The sequence below is a fragment of the Genypterus blacodes genome, unplaced genomic scaffold, assembly GCF_046128005.1.
Source record: "Genypterus blacodes isolate CSIRO-AG114 ecotype Tasmania unplaced genomic scaffold, CSIRO-AGI_Gbla_v1 ptg000002l_1, whole genome shotgun sequence".
Lineage (NCBI taxonomy): Eukaryota > Metazoa > Chordata > Actinopteri > Ophidiiformes > Ophidiidae > Genypterus > Genypterus blacodes.
Window position 1 is genome coordinate 1,168,134 of NW_027466816.1, and position 27,458 is coordinate 1,195,591.

Genomic DNA, 27,458 nt, shown 5'->3' on the forward strand with positions numbered 1-27,458 from the left:
CCACCGGCCACTTGACCTTCCATCAGCCACACAATCGCACACTTGCCGGTGCCGGCGCACTTGCCGGTGCCGGCGCACTCACCGTTGCCGGCCCACTCACACAGTACACCCGGCGCACTTATCACATGTTTCTGTAGTCAATAATAACTGTGACAATAATCACAGGGAGCTAAATTTTAGTTTATGGAAAATATTATGCAACATAAATTGAGGTCATTGTTATTATGATTAGCACAGATGAGAGATCCCCTTTTGATGTCACCTTTTTGAATTTTTCCAACCCATCTTCTTCTGTTCACACCTGAGCTCCAAGCCATCCTGTGTGGTGGAGCTACTTTTAAAGCTACAAGCTACACGTGGATTAAAGTAGTTGAGCTGCAGCTAAACTACTATCTTGACTTGGACTTGCATTGTAAACTTAAAGTGCAGTCTGGAATCTTTTGGGTTCTGATAGTTTGGAAGGTCGACAGGAGAAAGGTGATGAAGGTCAACATCAAATTTAACAGGCGAATTGAAGGCCACAGACACAGGATTTGACCTTTTTGTAGTTGTTGATGTCAGATTGAGCAGATTCCAGCAGTCTTACTCATACTTTTGTGAGGGTCTTAGAGGCAAACACACCAACTTCTCCCAATGTATATATGTGCGTGTCTTCTTCATTATTCATCCACAGGTAGTAACCAAAAAATACAACCGATGTGAATCACTTAAAAGTCTTTGCAGAAACTGAAACTCGTTTTTTCTAAGGACTCGTGAATGCAGCATTGATTAAATCCATGCCTTTTCTCTAAGCATTTGTGATGTCAAGTTACACATTTCGCGCAAAGACCGGACAACGATTGAGGATGATTTCAAAATAAATATTTTCTATGTTTAAATTGTCACAAAACAATGCATAGTACTATAAAACACTGATTAGATATTTAGTTATCAATTTAAGAAGTAAAATAAGCAGACTAAAAAATTGAGATATGTTATGACGCTTATCTACATACTGTTCGTTTTGTGCTGTAAATAATTTCCCTTTTGTCGCGTTTTCAGTATGTATTTTAATTTGAACTTTATTCTGATTGATACCGGAAGTGTCATGTGTGAGTGTGTATGGCTTGCGCCATGAAGGCGACGCAGAGGGAAGCAGAGCGCAGCGCGGTGAGGAAGGAGGAGGACGCTCCGCTACAGAGGATTACAGGGATGTACAGTAAACACAGGCAGAAAAATGCGCAAATATCACTGGGAAAATGTGCGCGTTTGCTCCTTTTTCTCTGCTTTGTGCTGCTGAGAGGCGCGGAGGGAAGAACCAGCGGAGACACCGGGGAGCGAGGTAAGACAGAGCTGCAAACTACTACTACTATACTACTTCTTCTTCTCCTTCTTCTCCTTCTTCTTCTTCGTCTTCGTCTTCGTCTTCTGTTTCTTCTTCTTCTTCTTCTTCTTCTTCTTCTTCTTCTTCTTCTTCATCTTGTTAACATTGTTTTAACATTTAATAATTTTCATCAGAAATAAGACATGTACTTCACCATATTAAAGCCGCAGAGACCACGATGTAGACATTTTGTGGTTAATTCTGGTCAGTCCTTTATGGTGTCACAGGCTAATAACGATCATAGATTATTTAATTTAAAAGTGACTTAAAGCTTCATCTGTGAAGCTGACTCGCCTCTATTTTAACCCTTTATCCACCCGGCTTGTTGCGGGGCAAACCGGGTGAACGTTGGACTTTACCGAGTTGTACGGATTTTGACGAATTTAACGGCAAAAGTCAACAATCGGCATCACCGCCCGTTATGTGTTTTTCCTGCGTTTATTTCAGCTGTAGACCCACAAAGCTTCAAGTTTCAGATTTACCATCGTGTTTTGTTAAACAGTCACACTTCTCTGCATTTTCCTCTAATAACCCAACATTTTGTACATTAGTTGTGTGTTTTAGAATTTTAAATAGGAATTAAGCTCAAAGAAAAATGTTTTGCGTGTTCATTTGGACCCGGTGCCTCCCTGGAACTCCACCATGAGCTCCGTCCGTTTCTTTGTCCATAAAAGGCAGAAGATTCTGTGGCTGAGCTCAGTTTGTCACAGAAAACGAGCTTTTATTCTGAAATCACAGCTGGTGACAGAGGTGAACATGAACTCTCAGATTGTCAACGGCTCCCCAGGGCCCCCAGCAACTCTATAGGCAGATGGAATCAATTCCAAAGTTTATTTCCACCTTAAATCTCTGTATCTGGACTGGAACCTGTGCTGGTTCGTCTCCCGGCTGGTCCACATTTCCACCAGTTTGTCCTGCAGTGTCTCAATCCTTCAATAATCCCACGCCCACTCACCATGTCTTCACAATTCTCTCTCTTCCACTATTTTCCGCTGCTCACAAGGAATAAACTTGAACCTATTGAATCTTTTTATCGTGGTTGTAATTGGTGAACCGGAATGGAAGCGGTTCTGTGTTGGTTGACTTCTGGACCTCGGCGTGGGTCAGAATGTCTCATACTTGAACGTGCGATAAGAGCGTGGATCCTGCCAAATATTACAAACTGCTCTATACTTTTCTAGTTTCATTTGATCAACAGATGATTAAAAGTTCACATTTGTAGAAATGATTTTCTATCTTTCCAAGTTTCAATAGACTCTTAGCCCTCGCCATGGCAACGGATGTGATCACTCTTTTGCTATTATGTGACACAGTGATGTTACACTTCTTTGGGTTTGTAGGAATTCGGTCCTATAGTTTAATTGTGGGCCTCCACATTATTAAGTTTAAATTAAACCTATTCAGCAGCAGATGAAGACAAAGTCTTATGATTGTTGGTATGAAGATGCATCACTCTGAGCAAAGTCATGGGGCTCAAACAATGAACCCATTCACAAAGCGCATGTGTTTGTGTGTGTATGTATGTGTGTGACGCCAAGGTATCAGTCAGAGTCAAGTCTGTCTGCTCACAATGATAAGGGGATAATACCTCTGCCAAGGCCAACTAGTCATCCAGTTATGCTGATGAGGGTCAGGTTTCACTCGTAACCCTTCATTATTTTTTGTTTTTTTAAGGGCACAAATGTAAACGTGGGGGTGATTTCTGACACAGAAACGCTTGACTCTGTGCTTCCTGTTAGCAACCTCTCCTTCCTTCTGCCTTGTCCGTCGCTCTGCTCGCCTCTTTTCAGTCTCACATATGATATAAAGAAGGAAGAAATCCTTAAAACTCTTAACGTTCTTTCGGCTCCGCTGGGATTGGGCTAAAGTCAGAGCTCAGCAGTTTGGCTGCAGCACGGCTAATTTAGCACCGCCTGCTTGCCGCATGCCCAGAGGAATCTGCGCAGGATGAGTTGAGAGCCCTCTTCCATTAACAGCACGTCCCCCGTACAATACCCCTCTCACTCACAGGGAGTGACACAGAGGTCACAGCCCAAATGCACTTTTAGTTTGAAACCTATCAGGATTTCATGGTGGGTAAATCTAACGCCCACAGAGTTATGGCGGTTAAGCCTCTCTGCCGGCCGGCGTGGGTGTCTTTTAGAGCCGCAATTTGTTTTTCAAGTAGTTATGATTTGTTCGTCAGTGGTGCAGAGTTGGGAACAGGAGAGCCCTAAAGAATCCATCGGCGCTAACAGGGCCCTAAGACGAGAGGAAGCGAGGAATGTGACATGAAAGGAAGCGGCTCAGAGCTCTGACCAAACCCAGGTCGGTTTGAGCAGGCGGATAAGTCGCCGTGGCCAATCAGCTGCCGGCTCAACCATGGAGCGAGGTTAAAGATTCCAGCTGGAGGAGCAACGCCTCGTGGTTTCCCCTTATCTCCATTCATCCATCCATCGCTCCTTCGTTCTTCTCCACAGATTGGGCCGACCGGCTTAGCGGACGCTGGAGTTATACCGCCAGACAGACACACACTCACTCAAACACTGATGTTTGTAATCGAGGACAGGAAGTCAAGCTGTGCACAGTGGTGATTTGGTGACTTGGATGGCGTCTGCCTGGTCTTCTTCTACTTCTTGTTTATTAACCACCCCAAAGCTTCACTGTGCTGCAGTCGATCATTTAAGGCGAGCGGTGTGATAGAATCCCATTAGATCATCTGTTCACTCTTGGCAGTGAACAAATTCTGGATCCAGGCATTCACAGTTCAAAGCGATTTTCAATCAGTTAGTACAATTGACACGGAACACTAAATCCTCCTAGTGATTTCTGTTCTATCATAGGAGTAGATTGCGTTTATCTCCTTGCATCCTCTCAGCTACTTTGCGTTATAGGGCGACAAGCACAAGGAAGTCTACGCCAGAGGAAAAGTCGCTATTTCATACGCCAAATGTCTCTGGTGAATCCAGGTGAAATGCTTCCGTTGCCTCCACCGAGCTTTTGTGAAGGTCTTATGAGCTTACGTGAATTGCACAATGAGCACATTTGACTCTGGCGGCACCTTAATGGATTACAAACAAGAGAGTGACAGGGCTGCTGCGGAGCGCCGCGTGGATTTACCGCCTTTCAATAGAATATGTCACGAGTAAAGACTGCTGAAAAGACTTGCGGCGACTCTGTTGCCAGGGGCTTTTGTTGCCATGGCGCGATGGACTTGCAGACGCTTATTAGCTAAAAAAGTCATTTCGGGTCTCTTTTCTTTTTATTTCATACTTTTTTGCATTTGCTAGTGGTGGTGGTAGTAGTAGTGCAGACCTCCAGCCCTATTTACCGCCTCTTAATGAAGCTCAGTTTCTTATTAAGGACAGTAACTATCCCCCTTTGTATCCCTTCCATTTGCTCAGTGCCACAGCATCAATCAGCAGACTTTCTGGGTTATGGTCTTTATTTCAGTGAACCTGGAAGTCCCATCTGTCATTGATCTTATAGACCAGGGGTGGGGAACCGCTGGCCGTATAGATAAAACTGTTGATGTAAACATGGGTGGTGAGGTCATTGCTAGAGGCTGTACTATTGTTGTTGTTGTTGTTGTTGTTGTTGTCAGGCATCAGGAAACCATTGAGGTTCTTGATGCAGTGCAGAGTCCATTACTCTGCTGTCGTGCCCGGCATCTTGTCCTGATGGTGCATAAACATTGGGTTGAGAGTTATTAGGTTTGCTTTCCTGCTCAAATAAATCGACCGTGTTCCGGTGTTTTCTGTGATCGACCTCGCAGCCGCCTCTGGCTGACATGAATGAATCACTACGATTAAAATTGAACTTCCCGGGAGTGTTTTTGTCAGTTTGGAGTACACTCGTGATTCAGCTGAGCTAATCGAGTCATCGCGTCGAGATCGTTTTGTCTGTGAAAACGACAACCATTTCTCTGTGTAACAACACTGCTGCGCTCACCTTTATCGCCTCAGAAATATAAATGGTTGGAAAACACAATAAAGAACATTCTACTGATGTACTATAGTTGTGTGCTTTGATTAAACAGAGCTGTGTATTCTTCAGGGCTTCAGCTGTCAACATAACAGTCTGTCCTATTTATTGTTGTCATCAGAAGCTGTGAATAATTGAAATATGTACTGTAAGATCACTACAGCTGGCAGTGTGTTTGGCTTTCTATGTTGTAAGCTGAGTATTGATTCTGCTGCTGTTTCTAACCTCTGTGTGTGAAGTACCACGTAAAAGTGTTAATCCATAAAGTGTTTTAATCTCCTTGGTTGTGTCCTTCAGGGTTGCGGAGAGGAAGAGCAGCGACGGCTCAGTGGATCTCTAAAGGCCGAACCAAGAGGGAGACTGGAACCTTGCAACAGGTCAGAATTCCCATCAGCCTTTGCTCGCTTCGCTTGACCCAACACGGCAACATCCATAAGATAACAGTGAATAGTGGTCAAAGGTTCAGATTCCATCAGTAGGAGGCGCTAGAGAGACGTGATGCTTTTTAGAGGGCACTCGATGGATTTCAGAAAAAGCTATAGAAGAAATGATTACAGATTGTAGGTTTTAGGCTAAATTTCACAAACTTCCAATAATTGTTTCTATAAAAGAAGAATTTATGTCACTCATAGCATTGACACTTATAAGACTGAAACTTATGAAGACACACAAATACTGTAACAATTACAGGCGATTGAGCCAAAATTGTTGGCGTAGAAACAAAAACGTTAAGTCAATTTAACTCTCTAAAACTACCTCAAAGTGTTCGTTAAAGATTTATTAGTTGATCTCTCTGAAATTACAGCACAGCCACAGCTCAGAAATGGCTGATTGAAAATGGAATTGATCCCAGGTCGATCCTGGAGTCACAGCTGGCCTCGCGCTGGTTTCCTGCCCCGGCGCCAATAACAAATTAAGCAACGTCCGCATCTGTTTCCTTCCCCATGTGACACATGTTGAGTAATATATTGGCAAACATCTGAGTTGAATTTCAAACATCTGACCTCCATCTGCACACAAAAATGCACACACAACAAATCCAGACTTAATTCTACACATTGTGATGAAGTATCTTAAGCTGTTCTTACGGTGTGAACTGGATACATGATGTACTGAAGAGATGGAGCGAGAAACACAGGGTCAGAGAGAGGGAGAGAGAGGGAGGGAGAGACAGAGAGGGAGAGAGAGAGAGACCAGACATGTATGACTGTGTGTCATAGCGAATGATGAGCAACACTCACACTCTCACCATGACAACCAGCAGCAATCCCAGCTTCTATGTAGTGGTCTCAGAACTCCAGCTCTGTTTACCTTTCTTCTTCTGTGTTCATGCGGACCAGGGGTCTCCAACCTTTTTGCCTCGGAGAGCTACTTTGACAAAATAAAAATGTCCGAGCACTACTCATGTTTTACATTATTAGTAACATTTATCCACATGGCTGATTCTCCACCCCAAACCAGCTGAACAAGCGTCTTTTGTGTGAACATTTACAAAATGTTGATATTCAACACTCAACACTCACATTTTGTATCAAAATGCACTTCAATTCGGCAACATAAGCTTGTTTTTTTCAGTGTCAAGCTCCCACTAATGAATTCACATCATCTTTTAATTTCATTAAAAAAAACAATGTTATTACTTATTTTACTGTTTTATCAATACTGTACCTTTCATATTTCACATTTGTCTGTCCACATATCACTGTCACAACTTCCCTTCACATTCCCTGTAATTCAGGGAAATCCCTGTAGTTCTCATATCATCTGTGCTTCACATGCATTCAGTCTGTTCTGATGTTAGTGAGATGACAGAGAGTGAGCACTGTCTTCGTGAGGAATTAAAATAGTTCTGGAATGTTCTTGCATTGAAACACGTTCTCTGTCATACAGTTTTGGAATGTTGTCTTCAGAGTGTTTTCCTGTTTGGAAGAACACACACTGGATTGAGAGCCTGGGTGGAGCTTCTTTTTTCTTCCAACTGAACTGTTGGATGCAGAGTTGTCATGTCTGTGAAGGTTTTTTGTGGACCCTGCTCGACATGACAGCTTAATTCTGCAAATGCTGCTTACCATTCACATTCGTAATTTGTTGCCTTTTATCGGGGCTATTTTAGGGGCGGTCATTGCCAAGTCCGGTGTGCGCTTGCCAGCCGAAGGTTACGGTTTCACGTAACCAAACATGACAGCAGCATCATTTGTTGGACTGACAGCTGATTGGCTTATAATCGTTTTGTGACAAAAGGAGGCGGGATGTTTGTGAATTTGATTGGATAGGAATTTAAACAGCTTTACCAAGTGAAGAGGTGTTGTCAAATGTACAATTTTTTGAACCATTTGGCAAGCGACTCGGAAGCGCTTTGGTAGCTCGCGAGCGACGTGTTGGCGACCCCTGATGCAGACCATGAAACTTTCTTGTTGAGGACAATAACTACCCTCCTGTTGTTTCTGTTTGACAGTTTGGGATATGGTCTTTATCTAAGGAAACCTGACCCATCTGACCCAATAACAAAATTGTACCGATGGGGTTAAGTTGTTAATCAGTATTGAAGACTTTCTTCCTCAGAACGGTGTAGGCAAAGAGAGTTTGCAGACTCTGAGACAGATTTGGAGGGAAATATTTGTTGTTAGAATCCATTATTGGTCCAAATTCTGCTTTCCAGTAATTTTCCTTCACGCCCAGGCATTTGGCAATCACATGGAAGCAGCGGGGAGAGAGTTTGCAGACATAGACGCTCTGGCCTTAGAACGCTGCCAGGTCCAAAACGGTCCGCTTGAGTTTCGTCCCGGTTGCCGATCAAGAATCGGAAAGTGGATCAAAGTGCTGGAGCACTAAACAGATGTACTGGGCATGAATTATGACCGGAAATGCTTCAAAATGTTCCAGTTATCCGACTCCTACCAGAGGTTGTGGAGCCTGGACATACTTCAAGTTTTGTAGTACATCTATCTCAAGGGTAATTGTTCACATACTTGCCTTCATATCTTTGCTTGTGCCAGAAGGATTTATTAAAGTATATCGACTAGAGCACAGACAAGAAATGGATCATCGTTGAGGACATCCTTCACGTAATTTTCTCTCCTCCGTATCGCGAACAGTAGGTGCACCAAATCTGTAGCTAAAACGGAATAATGCGGAAGAATCGCGTCACTTATTGTTGCCTCAACCTCGAGCAAGCGAGGCGGTGAGCTAGCGAGATGAGTCTACCCTTCTTCTCTGTGTTTAATGGTGCCACCTATTGCACAGGAGTATGCAGCTTTAAACTACAGGCAAGACGTCTTCATGGGAACAGAGGAGTATGGAGTGCATGTAAACATTGCGTCTCTGATATAGGAATGTAATATAGTTAGTGAAGACATGAGTTTGATTAGTTGTTGTATTATTTTCACGTTGAAAGTGAAACTGCAGTATAGGAAGAGGAGAGCAGAAACGGTGAGTGAAGAACGATGTACCTCATTAAACCGGGGGGGGGGGGGGGTGTAATTACAGTCAGCCTCTGTTTCCACAGAACAGATTAGATAAAGATTGATACTGTAATATCATTTCATTTCAGCGGTGTGAGTGTTCGTGCGTGTGTGCGAGGAAGGGCGGATGGGCTTGAAATTAAGTGGGAGCGCAGAGAAACGAGAAGCTCTGGATTCAATTTTGTCCCGGTGCTCCATCAAAGGCTGAGCCGGTGACAGAAGCTTGGATGGGATTTGACTCATCTGCGTTCACACGGAGGAGGAGGGAATCAAACTGATACAGCGCAGACCTCATGTGCTACATTACACACAACCCTATACAGTATGTTATGTTAGCGCTTTTGCACTGTCTGGATAGCTCTTGTTCTACTGAGCTCATTGTGGCAGTCAGCATTTCGTATAATACATGTTTTTTATCAGGAGAGCCGCAGGAATAAATCTGGAAGTGTAAACATGGAGGTGCAGGAGTTCGTAATACTGCTTATGTGAAGAAATGCGTAGTGTTGCTTTTACAGATTTACGCCCACTTTTCCACATTTATGTCAGACACGTTTTTAGATGATCCTGCTGTAGGACGGCGCCTTCACACATTGGAGGTTCCCTTTGGAGATTAGTGCTCTGTAGCGGCTCAGTGCTTGCAGCAGGGTGACGAATATTCACGAGCGGCGTAAGAGGATCTGATTTGATTTGTCACCTCACTTGCCGCAAGCTTGCAGAGCAGCGAAGGAAACTCAGACTTTGTCTCATCTCACAGGCTTTTATGCTCTAATCCACTGTCTGCTCCACTAATACATCTGAACCCAGCTCCAGCCAGGTGTGTGAGTGTGTGTCCGCTGTTTAATTTCTCGCTCGGGAGTGGGATTTGAGTCGTAGTTTCTCCATATAATTATAATAAGGTTTGCGTCAGGGTCAAAGTTATCCGTCCTTATAAAATCGGTGTCCACACTCATATCGTAGTTGAGCGAAGAATGTTTCATGGGCGAAGAGATGAGAACTTCCAATGACTAGTCCGAGCCCTCTTCCCTCCTACGTGGCCTCCTCAGGCCTCCTTCAAGGGTGTGTCTTTCTCTACGATGTTCCACTCATCGTCTTTGCCCGGCCACGTGCTCCAGCTCTTACTCAGGAATCCTGAGACATCCCCAACTTTGAGTATTTGTAGGATTTCTTCACTCCCTGTATGTAGGTGATGTTGTTCTTCCATATTGGCTACAGACACTCCGACTAGCTGTAATCTTGCCAGAAAACATAAAATCATGCCCACACACACCTGCGTCCTTCTTTAGCTTTTCTCTGGCTAAATCACCTCAATAATGTGCAGATTTACTGTCTGAGCCGAGCATGCGCTAGGCTGCAGGTCTAGACCTAAGTCGTGTTTAGGGTCACATATTGAGTTCTAATCCATTTTTTATACCTTTTTTGTTACACTTTTGCTTTGGGGCGTTGCGCTCAGCTGGCACAGTTTCACAGTTTGTTTCGCTGCACTGAAGCTAAGTAACACCAGCAAAACTAAACCAGTTTGCAGAGAAAAGTGCACAACATCTGCTCGGCATTCAGCTGCTTCTCAGCGTTCAGCGCTCGCCAAAGTCCACTTGGGTTTTGGCTGAGAGGCAGCTGCTGTGTTTGCTCCCAGATCCATCGCTCTGTTTGGATGGTCAGGAGTCGTGGGGTGTTTGAAGGACGGACGCGCGCGAGAAAGACGTCTCATTTCTGGAAATTGATCGGTACGGTTTCAAATAGACACAATTTATTTATTCAGGCATGTACAGGTTTTTATCGGCATATGCTGCCTCATACTGCAGTTACACAGAGCATCATGTGTTTGCGTAATCCAGTCTGTCTTTGATGTTTTGGTCTGCGACATTAATCCCCTGGTCATGGGGACGTTTACGTCACCGTCCTTCGCCTGGTTTAGAGACACATCCTAGCTACGATAGATTTCATACTTTGTGTGAAATCCGTCCGACCCCTGTTTAGGCGTGTGTGGGTCTGTGAGAGTCCTGCTCTGTGACGAGGCCCTTCAAATTCCTCTGCGGTCCACCACAGAACCCTCAGCGCTGTCGCCTTCTGTCTGTATGGAGGGGGGAGGACACGCAGGAGACACATGCTAAACCACACGCTTTGTTTACATGAAGGCTAAACGCCTGAGTGTATGAACGGTATTTCAGGATTGTAGCCGTGGTCTTAGTGGAAAAAGGCTCCTGTAATAGTCACAGCTTTCCAATGGTTGATTCTGTAGAATGTGCCTTCTGATGCCCACAGCACGATATTAACATGCCCTTAGATTTTTTGTCCCATCCGTTGATGGGTGGATGAATTTCTGTCCTTTTTACAGCTACAGCTCACTGTGTCCTATCACAGGGCCCAGGTAAGATGACCCTGAATTTACTGGTGCTGGGTCCGCACTCATGCGCCCACACACACACACACACACACACACACACACACACACACACACACACACACACACACACACACACACACACACACACACACACACACACACACACACACACTGAACTTGACTCATTACGTTGCTCTCTGCTGTTAACACAGTTGCGCCTCTTTGACACGTCAACGAGCAAAGAGCCTTTCCATTTAGCTTGCTTAACAAAGGCCCGGCCTGTGTGTGTGTGTGTGTGTGTGTGTGTGTGTGTGTGTGTGTGTGTGTGTGTGTGTGTGTGTGTGTGTGTGTGTGTGTGTGTGTGTGTGTGTGTGTGTGTGTGTGTGTGTGTGTGTGTGTGTGTGTGTGTGTGTGTGTGTGTGTGTGTGTGTGTTAAATTAGCACACAACACCTGCCTCCATTGCAAGCCAATTAGCCTCCACATCACATCCTCCGACAGAGCCTCTTGGCTTTTCACTCACTGGGTCGTGTCTCTTTAGTGAAGGTTTTTCCAACTTAATTTTCTCCGTCTCCATTTCTTCTCTTTCATTTCTTTGCCCACGCGCTTCTCCTCGCTCTACTTTGTTCCAGCCTCACTCTTCTTTCACCTCGGTTGTCTTCATCTCATGAGGAGGACGACGTCATTTAAAGTTTTTCAAAAAATGGCTTACAGGTCTGTAGGTCGGCCCTTGAGTGGATCCATGAAAGCGACTTAAAGTCTCTCAAAGCTCCACTACATGAACTTATAAGTGTAGTTGGATACAAATATTTTCATCTCTGACCTTTGAACCTGAAAACTCTGTATGTTGTCATGAATCTCTAAAAGAACCACATCTACACAATGATACAACTTGCAGAGAAACAACCCCAGAGAGTTCAGACATAAAGGATCCTGCATTGAAACCATTTCAAGGTCCAGCCACAATCAGGGTAATGTTGCAGCCAAACCACTGGGGGCAGTGTTTTGGTGCTGGGTGGGGAGGCGCTGACCTAAATGTGTCTCTGAGAAATGTCCTCTTTCTCCCTCATCTCCCTCTTGTAAGTCTGTTGTTTGCCACTCGCTCACTCATTCTCTCGTTCTCCTCTGGTGTATTTTCTGGCCCCTCCCTCTTTGTCCCCACCTTGTATTTTGTCTCCAGTTTCACCCCCCTCCCCCATCTTTCTCCTCTTCGTCTTTCTTTCTTTTGGCTGAGGAGGCCAAGGATTTATGTTGAAAACTTCAGGGAGAGAAAACAAGAGCTCTCTCGCTCGCTCTCTCTTTTTTTCCATCGCTCTCCCTCTCTCTTTCCCTCTCCATTCTCTCTCTCTTTCTGTCTCTCTGTTTCTGTCTTTCGAGCAGCTTTGGGTGAAGCCAGCTTACAGCACAGAGATGGAAAGAACAGAATCTTCCTCCTCTGCTGGCGGTGAACATTTCTCTACTCCTTCTTCTCTCCATTTCTTCCTCAGTTATGATTTGAGGTCATAACTTTTTCCCTCTCGGCTGCTGAGTGTGGAGGTTTTTACATTAACGTGAATATCGCAGTGGCTGACCTACTTTTCACCAGACCAACAAAACAAAAGACTGAAATCATGGAAATAAAAATAAGGTGGAGCGCAGGATTGAGATGAAAGAATGAAACACGTCCTCCCCCGTGTGTGAAGCCACAGCACTCACGCCGCTCATTAGTGATCGTCAGGTTTTCATGCACGATACAGGAAGTTGTTTAGGCGAGATGAAGAGGGAAGAGGAGGAGGGAAAGATGTGTCACTGTTCCTCTATAACGAGGGGGGGGGGGGGGCTGGCAGAGAGAGAGTGTGTGTGTGGTTTGCTCAGCAGTGTCCTAGCCTACGTGTGTCTGTGTCAGCACCTGGGAATTGAACCTGCCACCACTGTTATGTTTGTGTGCCAGAGGAACATAACTCACTGTGACACAGAGACGCTTAAATGTAGGCAAGTTTAAGTTGGAGATATTTCTTTATCCCTGATCAGTGCTTTGAGCCAATTCACTGTTAAACATCCCAGAGGTTGTGGTGAGGCGACATGGAGCGGAACGCAGCACCAGACGTCTTCAGAAAAAAATCACTGAAAGGAAATGACTAATGTGCGCAATGATTCATTCATTCGTTTTCTTTTGAAAGGAAAATATCGGTATTATTAAATATAGCTTCATGAATGACAGAATGTGTCCAATTACGTCCACCTGAGGCCAACAGGAGATCAATGTTTCAGCTCCCCTCACCCAAAAACGGATAAAGTCTAAATATGAACTAATTGTGTGAGCACCATGTGTGGACTTTAGCTTCCTCTTGCTTATTTGGAGGCTTCAGAACCTCGTGAGAACGGCTTAACGTTGGTTTTTCACTTTTATTTTCCCACGGTTTCTGAAGCCGATCATAAAGGAGGATAATCTACGCCCTCGAGATAACAAACGGACTCGGGATTGATTAGCAGCGTTGTTGTTTGGGCGATCAACTTTTCTTTTGTGATTAGTCGTGCACGTAAACAGTGAATTACACAAATCATTGACGCATTCACTGTGTGTGTGGGGATTTAATTTGAGCAGCTTGACACAGGGTCGTCGTCGTCGTGGTCATCATCATCAGTAGCTCCAGCACCACTCCTCCTCCTCCTCCTCCTCCCTCACTCTGACACACACACACAGAGAGAGAGTCTCCATCAGTTCTCAGCCCAGTTTCTCTCATGCACATGCACACATGTATCCATATAAACACTGATATGGGCTGAATTACATTTTAAAGTTTAGTGATATTTTAGTGCAGGGGTGTCAAACTCATTTTAGTTTGGGGCCACATTCAGCCCAATTTAAACTCAAGTGGGCCGGAGCAGTAAAATCATAGCATAATAACCTATAATTGGACTCCAAGTTTTCCCTTTGTTTTAGTGCAAAGAGGTACAAGTTCATATTGTAGATGTTTACTTTTATTTAACTTTCTTTTTACAGAACATATCATGAACAACCTGAAATTTCTTAATTTAAACAAGTCCAATTTCAACAATAAACAATGATAATAATACAGTATATATAAAACAACTTGAAATTATTTTAAATGTACATACATTTCCACATCTGTGTAGAAATGTGAACTGAACTGACTCACAAGCTGTGGATAACTCCAAAATAAAAGTCTTGGAGGAACATAGAGAGTTTAATTCTGGCTGGACAGTCACAATTTGCTTTCACTGACAATACAGGAGAGAAATAGTAATAAGTTATATTAATGTGCTTCCTATACGGAGAGAAATCAAAGATTGTACAAAGACATTTCCAGAACAAACACGCAGCATTTACTGAAAAGTACCAAGCTGGAAATGAACGTAAACAAGAAGATCAATTTGAGAAGATCATAAGGCATTTAAAGCCTTTCACAGGCAGAGATTACATGGAGGAATCATTTACTACAATATCAGAGAATCTTTCCTCTGAAAGTCACCATTGTTAAACGCCTGTTAAACACCTTGAGTTTGACACTTGCGTTTTAGTGTCTCTGTTGTGTTAAATGTTTTATTCTCTTCATTCGGCAGGAGGACAAGCACCCAGACAGAGGAGAAATCCTTCTTTCGTCCTCTGACCTCCAGCTACTGCTACAAGTGGAACGCAATCAGTGAGTGCCCTTCTCCTCTCCTGCTTAACGCTGTGTACCGGTCGGCCTGATGGTGGTGCTGTAATAACCGCTTGTGCATTTTGTAAGTCATACAGTCAAATTTCCCTTGGATTCCTGGTGTGTATCTGGGGGTGGCGGCGGAGGGAGGGAAGGTGATCGTGGCCTGGCTTGGTGGTATGAACCTCCCATGACGTATGAACTCTCATGGGAGCTTCCAGTCTCGTCCTAGTGGAGGGAGGGCCTGCTGGATAAAATAAGCTCAGAATCCAGTATCATTCCCAGTTGCTCCACACACAGACACACACATACACACTGTGTCCCTGCAGCTGCTCTGTGAAGCTATATTTCTGGGTAAGGACAGTAACTATCTCCCTCCCTATTCCTTCCATTTACCCAGTGCTACTGTGCCTCTCAGGTCTGGGTAAGGGTCTTCATGTCAGGCAACCGGGAAGTCCTTGAGTCACCCCTTGAGGGAATGTGCAGCTGATGCGAGTCTGAGCAGGTTAAATACCAGGACCTTTACACATGTAAAAAACAATCTGGGTTTGCAGCACAAAACATCTGAAACGTCACCACGACCTCTTTACTTCTCCCACACAGAAATGTGTGCAAAATTGTGAGTACGAATGCAAAACAATGACAGTCCAGAATGATCAATAAACAGCTCAATATGACAACTTTTATGCAGAGCCGAGCAGAAATCCGAGCCTCAGGGTGAAGAATATTTACTGTAATATTCTGACCTGCACATGAACAAAGAGTCGTAGCTGGAGGATGTGTGTGTGTGTGTGTGTGTGTGTGTGTGTGTGTGTGGTGTGTGTGGTGTGTGTGTGTGCTGAACAGCTGCTGGTGCTTGACTCTCCAAGCGTTTCCTGTTTGCCGTGCGTTGAAGTCTGCAGCTGTGCAGCCCTGAGACGTGAAACATGGACTGCGTTCCCGCTCGCTCTGTATGCAGGAGCGAGAGCACTGACATTTGATGGGTGCATCGTGTTGTTCGCCTTTGTATTCGGATCCCTAAAGAGCTCATCTGTCAGACTCTGACCTTCTAAGCTAAACGGCTCAGACAGGCCCAGCCCCACGTCCCTTTGTAACCATCTCTCCTTTAATGGCTGCGGTGGAGGATGAGTGATCGGCACATAAAGTTCACCTTTAGGCGCATTTTACACGCCCGGCGACATCAGCATGACATCAGCAGGGGTGGCAGTGGCTTAGTCTGCTGGTGAACTGGGCTGAGAGCCAAAGGGTCGCTGGTTCGAGTCACAGGAAGACCAAAAAGTAATTTCCCCTCTGGAGATCAATAAAGCGTGTTTCCTTCTTTCTTTTCTTTCTTTCTAAAGCGACTACAGCAGTCTTGATGATTCTCCTCAACTTAATGCCTAATGGTGTGTTCAGAAAAGTTTGTGGAGGTTGTAAACAATGAACTAAACTGAATTTTTCACCTAAACATTTCAGAATTTGAACAGATATAGATGAGCACATATTAGGGCTGCACCTAACGATATTTTTTTAACGATTCATCTATAGATTTTATTCATAATATTGTTAATATAGAATTTAGATTAAATTAGTGCAATTTGAATAACTAACTAAAACTTGCAATCCAAATCAAATCTCAATTAAAACACCCAAGCACATACACACTCTCTCCCTCACCCCCCCTTTCTCTTTCTCTCTCTCACGGGTATCTGTGTGTCCTGAGTAAGAACATAGTTCGGCATTCAGCTCACTCATACGTGACGGTTAAAGTCAACAGAAAATATAAATCGGCCGCATAACAATAGAAACACGTTTGGCATATTGATCATCCTAGTGCAGGGGTCTCCAACCTTTTTGCCTATTTTGACAAAATAGAAGTGTCCGAGAGCTACTCATGTTTTACATTATAAGTCACATTTATCCACATGGCTGATTCTCCACCCAAACCAGCTGAATACGCGTCTTTTGTGTGAACATTTAAGTGTTGATATCCAACACTCACATTTTGTATCAATTTAGCAACATGAGCACATTTGTTTCTGTACACATTTTCAGTGTCAAGCTCACATTAATAAATACACATATTAATCTCATCGAAAACAAACAAAATGTTATTACTTATTTTACTAATACTATACCTTTCAAATTTCACATTTTCTGTCTGTCCACATATCACTGTCACACTTTCCCTTCACATTCCCTGTAATTCTGGGAATTACCTGTAGTTCCCATATCATCTGTACTTCACATGTATTCAGTCTGTTCTGATTAATGACATGACGGAGAGTGTGGTACGATTTTCATGAGGAATTAGAATAGTTTTGGAATGTTCTTGCAGTGAAGCATGTTCTCTGTCGTACAGTTTTGGAATGTTTTCCTGTTTGGAAGGACATACAGTGGATTGAGAGCCTGGGTGGAGCTTCTAAATTAATCTACAACAGTTGTAGAAACACTGACAGTAGCAGGCACGCTAGCCTGCCTTTTTTCTTCCAACTGAACTGTTGGATGCAGTTCTCATGTCTGTGAAGATTTTTTGTGGACCCTGACATGACAGCTTCTTCATCTTCTTTTCCTTTCGGCTGCTCCCTTCAGGGGTCGCCACAGCAAGTCATCCGTCTCCATCCACCCCTATCCTCTGCATCCTCTTCTCTTACACCAACTAACCTCATATCCTCCTTCACTACATCCATATATCTCCTCTTTGGTCTTTCTCTAGGCCTCCTGCCTGGCAGTTCCCACCTTAGCATCCTTTTCCCAATAAATTCACTATCCCTCTTCCCCTTATGTACTCATTCCTGATCCTATCCATCCTTGTCACTCCCAAAGAGAACGTCAACATTTTCATTTCTGCTACCTCTAACTCCATCTCCTGTCCCTTCCTCAGTGCCACTGTCTCCAAACCATGCAACATCGCTGGTCTCACCACTGTCTTGTACACCTTTCCTTTCATTATTGCTGAGACTCTTTTGTCACACATCACTCCTGACCCTTTTCTCCACCCGTTCCAACCTGCTTGCACATGTTTCTTCACCTCTTTTCCGCACTCTCCGCTGCTCTGGACTGTTGACCCTAAGTACTTAAAATCCTCCACCTTCTTTATCTTTTCTCCCTGTAACCTCACTGTTCCACTTGTGTCCCTCTCATTCACACACATGTACTCCATCTTACTGCGGCTAACCTTCTTTCCAGTGCATACCTCTACCTCTCCAGATTTTCTTCCACCTGCTCCCTGCTCTCACTACAGATCACAATGTCATCTGCAAACATCATGGTCCATGGAGATTCCTGTCTGACTTCATCTGTCAATCTGTCAATCACCATAGCAAACAAGAAGGGGCTCATGGCTGATCCTTGATGCAGTCCCATCTCCACGTTGAACCCCTCTGTCACACCTACGGCACACCTCACCACCGTCTTGCAGCCCTCATACATGTCCTGCACCACTCATACACACATACTTCTCTACCACTCCAGACTTCCTCATACTGTACCCTTTCATAAGCTTTTTCGAGATCAACAAAGACCCAATGAAGCTCCCTCTGTCTGGCTTTCTCTGTACTTTTCTCTGTACTTTTCTAATTATAATCACAGTATAATTATTTATATGCCGTCATCGAAAGAGCCATGCTTGTCTCGCGTGCCGGAGGTTTCCCACCCCTGCTTGAGACCGTGGGCGACTTTTTTTCGCCGCAGCTTGTTCTCTGGTTGCGTTCATGCTTCAACCTGGCGCAGCCATCTTACGTCATTATGACGTGGCACACGGTAATGCAAACCAACGTGTTTACGTATTCGGGTACAGAGGTTACGTCGACGCGTCACCCCACCCCTAGCACATTTTGATTTTGTTCACCAATTATGATAGACAAAATGGCTAAAACTGGCGCTGATTAAAGGTTTGAAGTGAAGCCAAATACCTGCATGAATTTAGCCTGATTTGTTGTGACGTGCCTCTTGCGTTGCAGCAGTGATGTGTTTGTTTGATTGAGGCCCCTCATCCAGGAGTCTAAGTGCAGCTGAGAGAGCCACGTAGCAACATTAACTGCAGGTCTGCTCTTCATTTTTTACCCAGAATCCCTTAGCTGAGCTGTAATTACTGACAAAGCTTCATCAGCTGCCGGGGAGATAAACCAAATCAGGGTTTTGATGTTGCTGCAGACACTTGGCCAGAATCATTGGTTTGTCGCCTTATCACCTTTGCTCCAGCTTCAGCACCGCCACGATGAATGTTTGCTTCTGCGTTTGTGCACCATGCACTTGCCATGACGATGCGTGTACAGCCGTAATTATAGCTTTTGGCCTCGTTAGGCCGCCGGTGTTTTTTGTCTGGATAACGCTGCGCTCATTACATTCTTTTCAGCTATATGCAATTTATTTTCAGCTTTATTTAGTTTAGGTCAGTGTAGGTATGCGGAGTGTTGACATCATTTATTACACTGGTGCATTATGAAATAGAGAGCAACAGGCTAGCACGCAGCCCTCCATCATCTCCGCTCTTTATCAACCCATGTAAAGATGTGAGGAGGTTGGTTTGAGGTTTTGTGGTCTTGGTCTGAAAGCAGCGATAAAACCACTCTGAAAGAGTTGATGACATATGGTAAAAGTTAGTTAGTGTGTGTCTGTGTGTGTGTGTGTGTGTGTGATAGAAAATAGCGCATGGTTTCGCTTCCCAATCGTGGTTCCTCCAGCATGGCGGATCTGTCGCCTCACCGGTTTTAATCCCGTTCCAGTTCTCTTTGTGTGCCAGTGCTCCCCGAATGAACTTGGCTCACTGTACGTACTGCAGTACTTACATACTACCTTTGCCCTTGACCAAGGCACCAGGTCGCAGTGTTGGTATCTACTGTACTTCTTTCTTGAGGAGCTTATCAGTAGCTTCCCGTTTTTGCCTTCAGCTATATGTCATGCAATGGGGAATTAATGAGTCTCTCACCGAACACACAGCTATGCCCCTGAACATATCCCAGCATGCATCAGTCTTCCTGCTCACCTGGCACCTGCATTGTGTTTTCCTTGATATTTATCCATGAATACTATGACTTGTCACTAAATAATTCATGTTTTGTTATGAATTCACTGCAGAAACAAACTGAATTTAGATTTACACATTATTCTGCCAATCAACTTTGAGACTAAAACAGCACAAAACTGCAATATTGAAGTAGCTTTAGAGTAGTTAGCTACATTTTCTCATGAGCTTTCTCAGAGTAGCTTGGCTGCAGCTAAACCATTGTATGTCACTCCATTATATGAGACCACTCTGAGTGCAGAAGACGGAAATGTTTGATGGCCTCCTGGTGTTTCGAGAGAAATTTTGTGTTACCTGAGTGGAGCCAAAGGTTTCACCACAGGAGTGCCGTCATCCTGATCCAAACCTTATCTGAAACCAATGATGAGCTGCAGGCTGAAGCAGCTTTGATCATTTCCTGTCTGCCTGCGCCTGATAGACACCAAAATTAGTTTTTGGTTATAAGGGAGAAAAAAAGCCAAAATATTGCAAACTATCTGCACCCAAAACCATTTCAAAAGCTTTTTTCCACCACAATGCCTCAGGCCCAAACAAAGGACGCAGCAGAAGACAAAGTGTCCTCCTCCTGTAATCTGCTTTGTCTTGATGGCCAGATCAGGGGTACTCAACTTCAGAGGCCAAGAGAGCCACATTTAAACCACAACACGTGCAAAGGGCCACAAATTATTATTTACATATATTTGTACCACTTGATTCGCTGTATTTACTACTGCTGTTTAATATGCTGTCTTGCTAGTAATTTTTAATGCATTGCAAAGCATCATGGAATATTTAACAAATATTCTCAATTAGAGTAACAAATGTGGTGTAGCGACTGCGTTTCCAAGGATGACAAGTGTCGGTCAAGCTGATGTTTTATTAACACTGGAGTGAATAGCTTTGCATTGATGACATTGATAACGTTTGCAATTGCTACTTATTCCTAGTGAGAGCTCTGAGTCTGCATTTCACAAATATTAATAACAATAACTATATAACAAATAGTTGTTACTTATACCTAGTGAGAGCTCTGAGTCTGCATTCTTTTGACAAGTACTTTCAGATCTGGTTGTTGCTCAGTTGTAGCTGCTCTGAGCTCTCCACCTCTCAGCTTGCCGCACAATTGTTCTTGATGCAAAATGCAGTGATATGAGAAGAAGTCAGGCGTTTCAGGATCTTTTCTGAGCAAAGCAATTAATCCTTTCTCTTTTCTTACTTTGGAAGGAGCCCCATCAGTAGTCAGAGAAACCAGCTTTTTTAAGTTGATGTTTTTGCCTGGTCCGTGAAAAAAGCTCATCATTGCAGAATAAATGTCCTCTCCCCGTGTTTGCCCTGTTAGCGGTAGCAAACAGGGCAAAAATGAGAAAGCGCACCCAGACCATAAGCTGCGTGATGTCTATTTAGTATTCTATGCCCGCAGGCCGCCTGTTGAGTAAGCCTGTTCCAGATGATTGCTGCTCTGATGACATGCTGACTGCTAGAATGAGCTCAGTAGAACAAGAAATAAATGAATGAAGTGAAATAATGTTCAAATAAATGAGTGAAAGTGGAATATCCCTGTCATGTTCCCAGGATTTGTTTCATTTGTTTTGGTTGCTGGTTGTGTCGAGGACCCCAAAGGGTTAAACATTACATTACATTACGATCATTTGGCAGACGCTTTTATCTAAAGCGACTTACATTACATTATATTACCACCCTTCGCAGAGGGGGGAGCAATTGAGGGTTCGGTGCCTTGCTCAGGGGCACCTCGGCAGGGACCCGAACCGGCAACCCTCCGGTTCTTAAGCGGAAGCTCTACCCACTCGACTACTGCCTCCCTGCTACATCCCATCATTTAAAGGCACAGGTGATTTACGTACAAACACGGATTGAGAACCGCAGTACTGTAGATTCAGAGTTATTATTTTGTCATATTTCTGTTGTGAATGTGCATTTTTAAAAGAAGTCTCAGTTCCATAGAATACTAAATAGTTTTTCTGCTTTCTTTTTGTCTGAGTATTGATCCGTGTTGTGGAGAGAAAGATTTTTTTGAGGTGCAGTTATAGGCTAATTTACGCATCACCGTCGGCACCTCAAAGCAGTCCTACGGTAAACTGGGCTCGCTTTGTGTTGAAGCCTAATGAAAGGACTTCATCACGGAAAACACCAAGAAATCCAAACCAATTATTTCTGCAGCAGAACAGACCTATGACTGCTGTCTTTGTTGTGCTTTTTAATTGATGCTTGCAATGAATAAGCCACAAGGGACAGAGTTTTACAGCTAATTCTTCCTTAAACGGTGCCAAAGGCCGTAGGGGGGTTATTATGTGATGAAAAGGTGAAAACGCAGCACTGCTAAGAGGAAAGATACATTTCCTGCTCTTTATCTCTTGTGGATCTGTCTGTGCTATTTATCCATTTAGCAAGGAAGTCCTTGAACATTGCATAAACTAACTGGTTGCTAAGTGACGGGTACATAATGAGCTACTTGTGTTTAAGAAAGGAGACGCACTCAGAGGTGCCTCGATTGTCAGGGTTCACCACAAGATGGAAATTGGTGAGCCTCAAAAACAGGAAAACCAGACTAGAGTTCTAAAAAAGACTGTAGAGTTTTGGAACAACATCCTATCAACGGATGAGACAAAGATCAACTTGTACCAGAAAGATGGGAAGAGAAGAGTATAGAGAAGGACAGGAACTGCTCATGATCCAAAGCATACCACCTCATCAGTGAAACTTGGTGGTGGTAGTGTTATGGCGTGGGCATGTATGGCTGCCAATGGAACTGGTTCCCTTCTATTTATTGATGATGTCACTGCTGACAAAAGCATCAGGATGAATTCTAAAGTGTTTCAGGCAATGTTATCTGTTCATATTCAGCCAAATGTTTCAGAACTCATTTGACAGCGCTTCACAGTGCAGATGGACTATGACCTGAAGCATACCGTGAAAGCAACCAAAGAGTTTTTTAAGGCAAAGAAGTGGAATGCTATGCAATGGCCAATGCAATCACCTGACCTGAATCCAATTGAGTATACATTTCACTTGGTGAAGACAAAACTGAATGGAAAATGCCCCAAGAACAAGCAGAAACTGAAGACATTTGCAGTAGATGCCCGACAGAGCCAGGGACCAAACCAAACGTCTGGTGAAAAAAGAAAAGAAAAAAGAAAAATGTTCCAGAACAAACACTACATTTACTAAAAAGTACCAAGCTGGAAATGAACATAAAAGAGCGATTTGGATACTGCTGTGTAAAGCTGGGGAGAGCAAACATAATTTCAAGAAGATCGCAAGGCACAGAAAGCCGTTCACAGATGGAGATTACTAAAATATGAGAGAATCTATCCTCGGAAAACACTTTCCATAAACTCTGATCTGACGCTGGTGTCAACATGCATTGTGGCCTTGAGTTTGATACGTGGCGTTAAGCCACATCCTGGCTGTGTTTCACACCTTTAACCAAACTAAAGCAGTTGCTGAGTTTCTGAGAAGCCAGCTGTTGATCTACTTCGTGAAACGCGGTGCTGCATGTTAGTCACGTGAACAGGAAGGAAGAACGCCCAGCTCTCACTTCCCGTACGCCTTTGTAGATATGTTTCACAGTTCACGAAAGACATACATCATGCCCTGTGTGTTTCTGCAGGATCTTTTCTTCTGTCTCTCAAAGGTTTTTTTTATTCTCCTGCTGCAGATTATTAATGAATTAGTTGACTGTGAGCAAACTTGGTGGACATGTGAGCTCATTAGTTTCGCAAAAAATGAAACCTGTGCCATTGATCCCGTTCTCTAGATGAACAACATCAAGTGATCACTGAAAACAGTTATATTTTGTCAATAGTGACATTGTACAATCAAAATCTAATACGATCAGCTTCAGCAACTCACTTTGACCCCGGGGACCAGATTTTCCATAATTTTGCCTTGACTGTTGGGCCTTGGCAGAGGTATGAAGGATTGTTCTTGTGGATGTTTATGTGAAATGTGTAACTGCCACAGATTGGACAAGAGATGACTTGGAGCGCTTAAACCTCTGCCAAGACTGAACTATTCTCTCTTATTTACCATAACAACCAAATGTCAGACGTTCCGAAGATTACATCCTGCCCCTGATTTGTATTGGAGTTTTGCTGACGCAGTCGTCCAGTGAAGTCCTGGGATTTGACATAGAGTCCTTTGTCTCCAGCTCAGGACAAATGTCGGCCTTTTCTAACGGATGATCATTCATGATGTAGGTTGACCTTTACGGGGACGCTGCACATTAACCTCCTCCTTATCGATATTGGCGATCTTCTTTCAACATAGCAGTAACAAAAGTGCAGATAGAGGAGTGTTTGGCTCTAGCAGATAAGCAGTTTGTTGGGGTAAGTCGCTCACAGATGATTTGATACGTGTTGATGTTTCCCCTCTCCGTCTCTTCTCTTATCAGCATGAAACACTGCAGCCTGGCTGGTAGCACGTTGAGCTGAGGAGATAAGGCCTTTCCCAACCAGGCTTGTCAGTTACAGGAACATGATCTGGTGGTCCATCATTAATGGAGCAGATTTAAAAACAAAGTTAGATCTAAAGATCTGTCTGATTGTTTTATATTCAGCATTACTGCATGATGAAACATGCAAACCTTAGGTGGACGGACGCCGAATCTGTAACCCAAGAGTTCAGTTGGACCCGACACATACTGCAAAGTGACATAACATCATATGTAATCTGTCCTCTCCTCTTCCTCTCTCTGCTCTTTTTCCCAGTGAGCTCTTGGGACCAGACTTCACAGAAACGCTCTACAGCAAGGACGGGCGGCCGCTGACTGTGACCAACCACAACAACGCTGTGAGTCGTGTGCAGAAACATATGTACATCTAAATTTTAACATACATCAACTGAATCTGTGTTGTCAGTGAGGATCGATGGCTGTGATCTCACGTTTTAGTTTGAGCGGTGGAGAGGTTTTAGAGAGTAAAGAGCGAGGCGCCTGACTGTACTCAGGGGAGACGGATGGTTTGGTGCTGAGGTGAAAAAGGAAATCTATTTGTTAAACCTCATTTGTGCGGTACAATCACGAGTAATGCGTAGTGATAACAGAGCAAATCCTCGCTCACAATTGATTTTAACATTGTCCATAGGCGAGTGCTCAGCGCCGCTGCTGAAATAAATGAACTCATTTCATGCTCTGATAAGCACACACAGACTTTACACCAAAAATGACATTCCTGCATAATTTAATAGCGTCGAGCAGGATGCTTTGTTCTTCAGGGCTCAGGGATGCACAGACTGGTTGATGTTATGATGATGTCGATGTTCTGATACGCAGCATGAACCTGAAGTGATGATGAGACTGAAATGTCAACTTACACGGACAAGATGGAAAAGATGAAGACATGGACACGATTCAGTGTTTATATACAATTCACATTTATTTCTGTCTTGAAAGCAATGCTGCTATTATTACTATCATTATTATTAGTATGAGTATTTTATCAATTTATATTTAAATGAGTTGTATTTGATTTTTTAAATAAAATATCTATAGACTGAAAATAGAATAAAATTTTGTTGATAAAAACTTGAACTTAAATTGTCAGACAGAAAAGTTGAAGTGAAATCAGCTGTGAAATCTGAAAATCTTCTGAAAATGTTCACTTCTGCTCGGAATACTTCCCGTTTCATTTTCACATGTGCAAGGTTACGAGAATCAAACTGAATCAGATAAAAACTAAACAATGTCACAAAAATAAACGTAACTTAAAGACACAGAACATTTCCACAATGACTGGAAGTCTCAATGAAAGTTACGAAATTATTACATTTAGTCAAATCTACGGTTTGTGGCTCACTGCGATTGTCCTGTTGGGAATCATTGATTTGTTCGTCTTTGGGACGCCAATTGGGATTCTGAGAAACACAAATAAGAGTAATTAGTTAATTTGTCTGAACTCTAGATGAATTGAATCATCTCCACTTCTGCACACCATTATTGATCGGCAGACGTCGTTTTTTCGCTGAGCTTGCTCTTCGTGCTCCTCACGCTCTTCACGTTCCAGGTGTTTACACTTCCCCATCGACCCGGCACATTGATCCATAGTCAGAGTGCCTCACATGTCTGCTTAAACATCGTCATATATTGTTCCTCGCCATGAGATATGAGCTATCACTGATGTGTCTTTTCCTTTCAGGATCACTGCTTCTACCACGGCCGTGTGTCAGGACATCCAGAGTCCTGGCTCGCTGTCAGCACGTGCTCAGGAGTGAGGTACACGACCTGCTGTCATACTGAGACATGTTTGCAGAACAGAACTAGTCAGGCACAAATGGGCGTGGCCTATAAGGATGGGTGCAGATTGATGTATGGCTCAAACTTTACAGCTCAAAATGTTAACATGCTTATTACTGTGCCACCATCAGGCCAACTAGCAGCCAAATGTCACTGGTGTCTCTCTGGATCCAGACCAACCTGCACACTGAGCTTTACTAAAATCCTTCACTTTTTCAGATCCTGCTCACAGACAAACACACAAATGAACACATGATCTCCCTGGTGCAAGTGAAAACACTTTTATCCAATAGAAGCCATGGCTCAAGCTATGGCCCGATGCCCTGCGGTCACTCAGAGATGATGAAGAGAAAACAGGCTGCGATTTGATTCCCTTTGAATTAGTTTTGTGAGCTCAGACAAGAGTTGAACCCTCCCCTCCCCCCCCCCACATCTTCAGCTGCACCTTAATCCTCAGCTGGTAGGATTGATGGTTGATTGATGGTCGAGGTCAGAACCCATCCAGAGTGTGGGGGGTTTGTGCTCTGTGGCCCAGCGAGGGTCTGACAGCCAAACCAGGCCCAGATCTGTATCAGTGTTGGATCTGAAAGCAGCAAGCGCTCATAAGAGCAAACAATCATATCATAAACAGAGAGAGCAACCATGTGTTCTTCCCAAACGTGCTACTGACTTTGTTTTCTTTGTGTTGTCTTTGTGCATTGCTCCTCTTCCTCCTCCACCTTTCCTCCACCAGGGGCCTGATTTCTTTGAATTCCAGTCTGAGCTATTATGTGGATCGAGTGAGTGGCGAGGATCCGCTGCTCCACTCTCTGCTTGACGCCCAGGACCTGCACATCAAAGGGGGAAACTGCGGCCATGGCCATGACGCCTCGCACTTCAGCCTGCTCTCCCACCTGCTCAGGCCGCCACATTCACGGGTCAGTGTAACATGACCGACCCAACCACCTCAGTAACGGCCGCTCCTCATAGCTGTTGAGCTCGTCCCTTCATCCCCTCCTCCTCCTCCTCCTCCACCTCCACCGCCTTGAGCCTCTCAGCTGCTGCCCGTTAATCCTCTGTCATTATGCTGGAAAGCCAGAAGAGTCTCCAGGCTTTCGGCCGCAAACCAACAAAGTAACGTGTGAGCAGAGCTGCACAGGCAAACATTGCACATTCTGCCAAAGCGCGTTATGGAGGCCAGACAGAAACCCCCGACCCGCATATCAATTAGTTTTTATTACAGTTGAGCCTTAATGTCTGTAATTGACTCTGAGCAGAGCATAAACTAAACAATGGAGGGATTTCATTGCTCCATCACATTTTTTCTGGACATTCAGAAGGTCTCAACCACAGAAAACCAATAAACAAGAACCACCGAAATCATACCTCCACCAAGGCTGAGTAGTCCACCACTTATGACATCGTCTTGCTTCTAGAGTTATTGACAAAACGTAACCGTTTCATAGCATCACAATCAG

At 43.9% G+C, this 27,458-nt stretch overlaps 1 protein-coding gene across 1 annotated transcript in view; it reads left to right on the forward strand.

Moving 5' to 3' along the window:
* The first annotated feature begins 1,116 nt into the window (after nt 1-1,116).
* adam19a (ADAM metallopeptidase domain 19a) overlaps nt 1,117-27,458 on the forward strand; it is a 39,831-nt gene continuing 13,489 nt past the window's right edge. The window contains exons 1-6 of the mRNA XM_076148304.1: nt 1,117-1,321; nt 5,624-5,703; nt 14,691-14,770; nt 24,479-24,560; nt 25,904-25,980; nt 26,735-26,918. Of these exons, the coding sequence (XP_076004419.1) occupies nt 1,192-1,321; nt 5,624-5,703; nt 14,691-14,770; nt 24,479-24,560; nt 25,904-25,980; nt 26,735-26,918 (633 nt within the window). The 5' untranslated portion in view covers nt 1,117-1,191. The remainder of the gene's footprint in view (nt 1,322-5,623; nt 5,704-14,690; nt 14,771-24,478; nt 24,561-25,903; nt 25,981-26,734; nt 26,919-27,458) is intronic.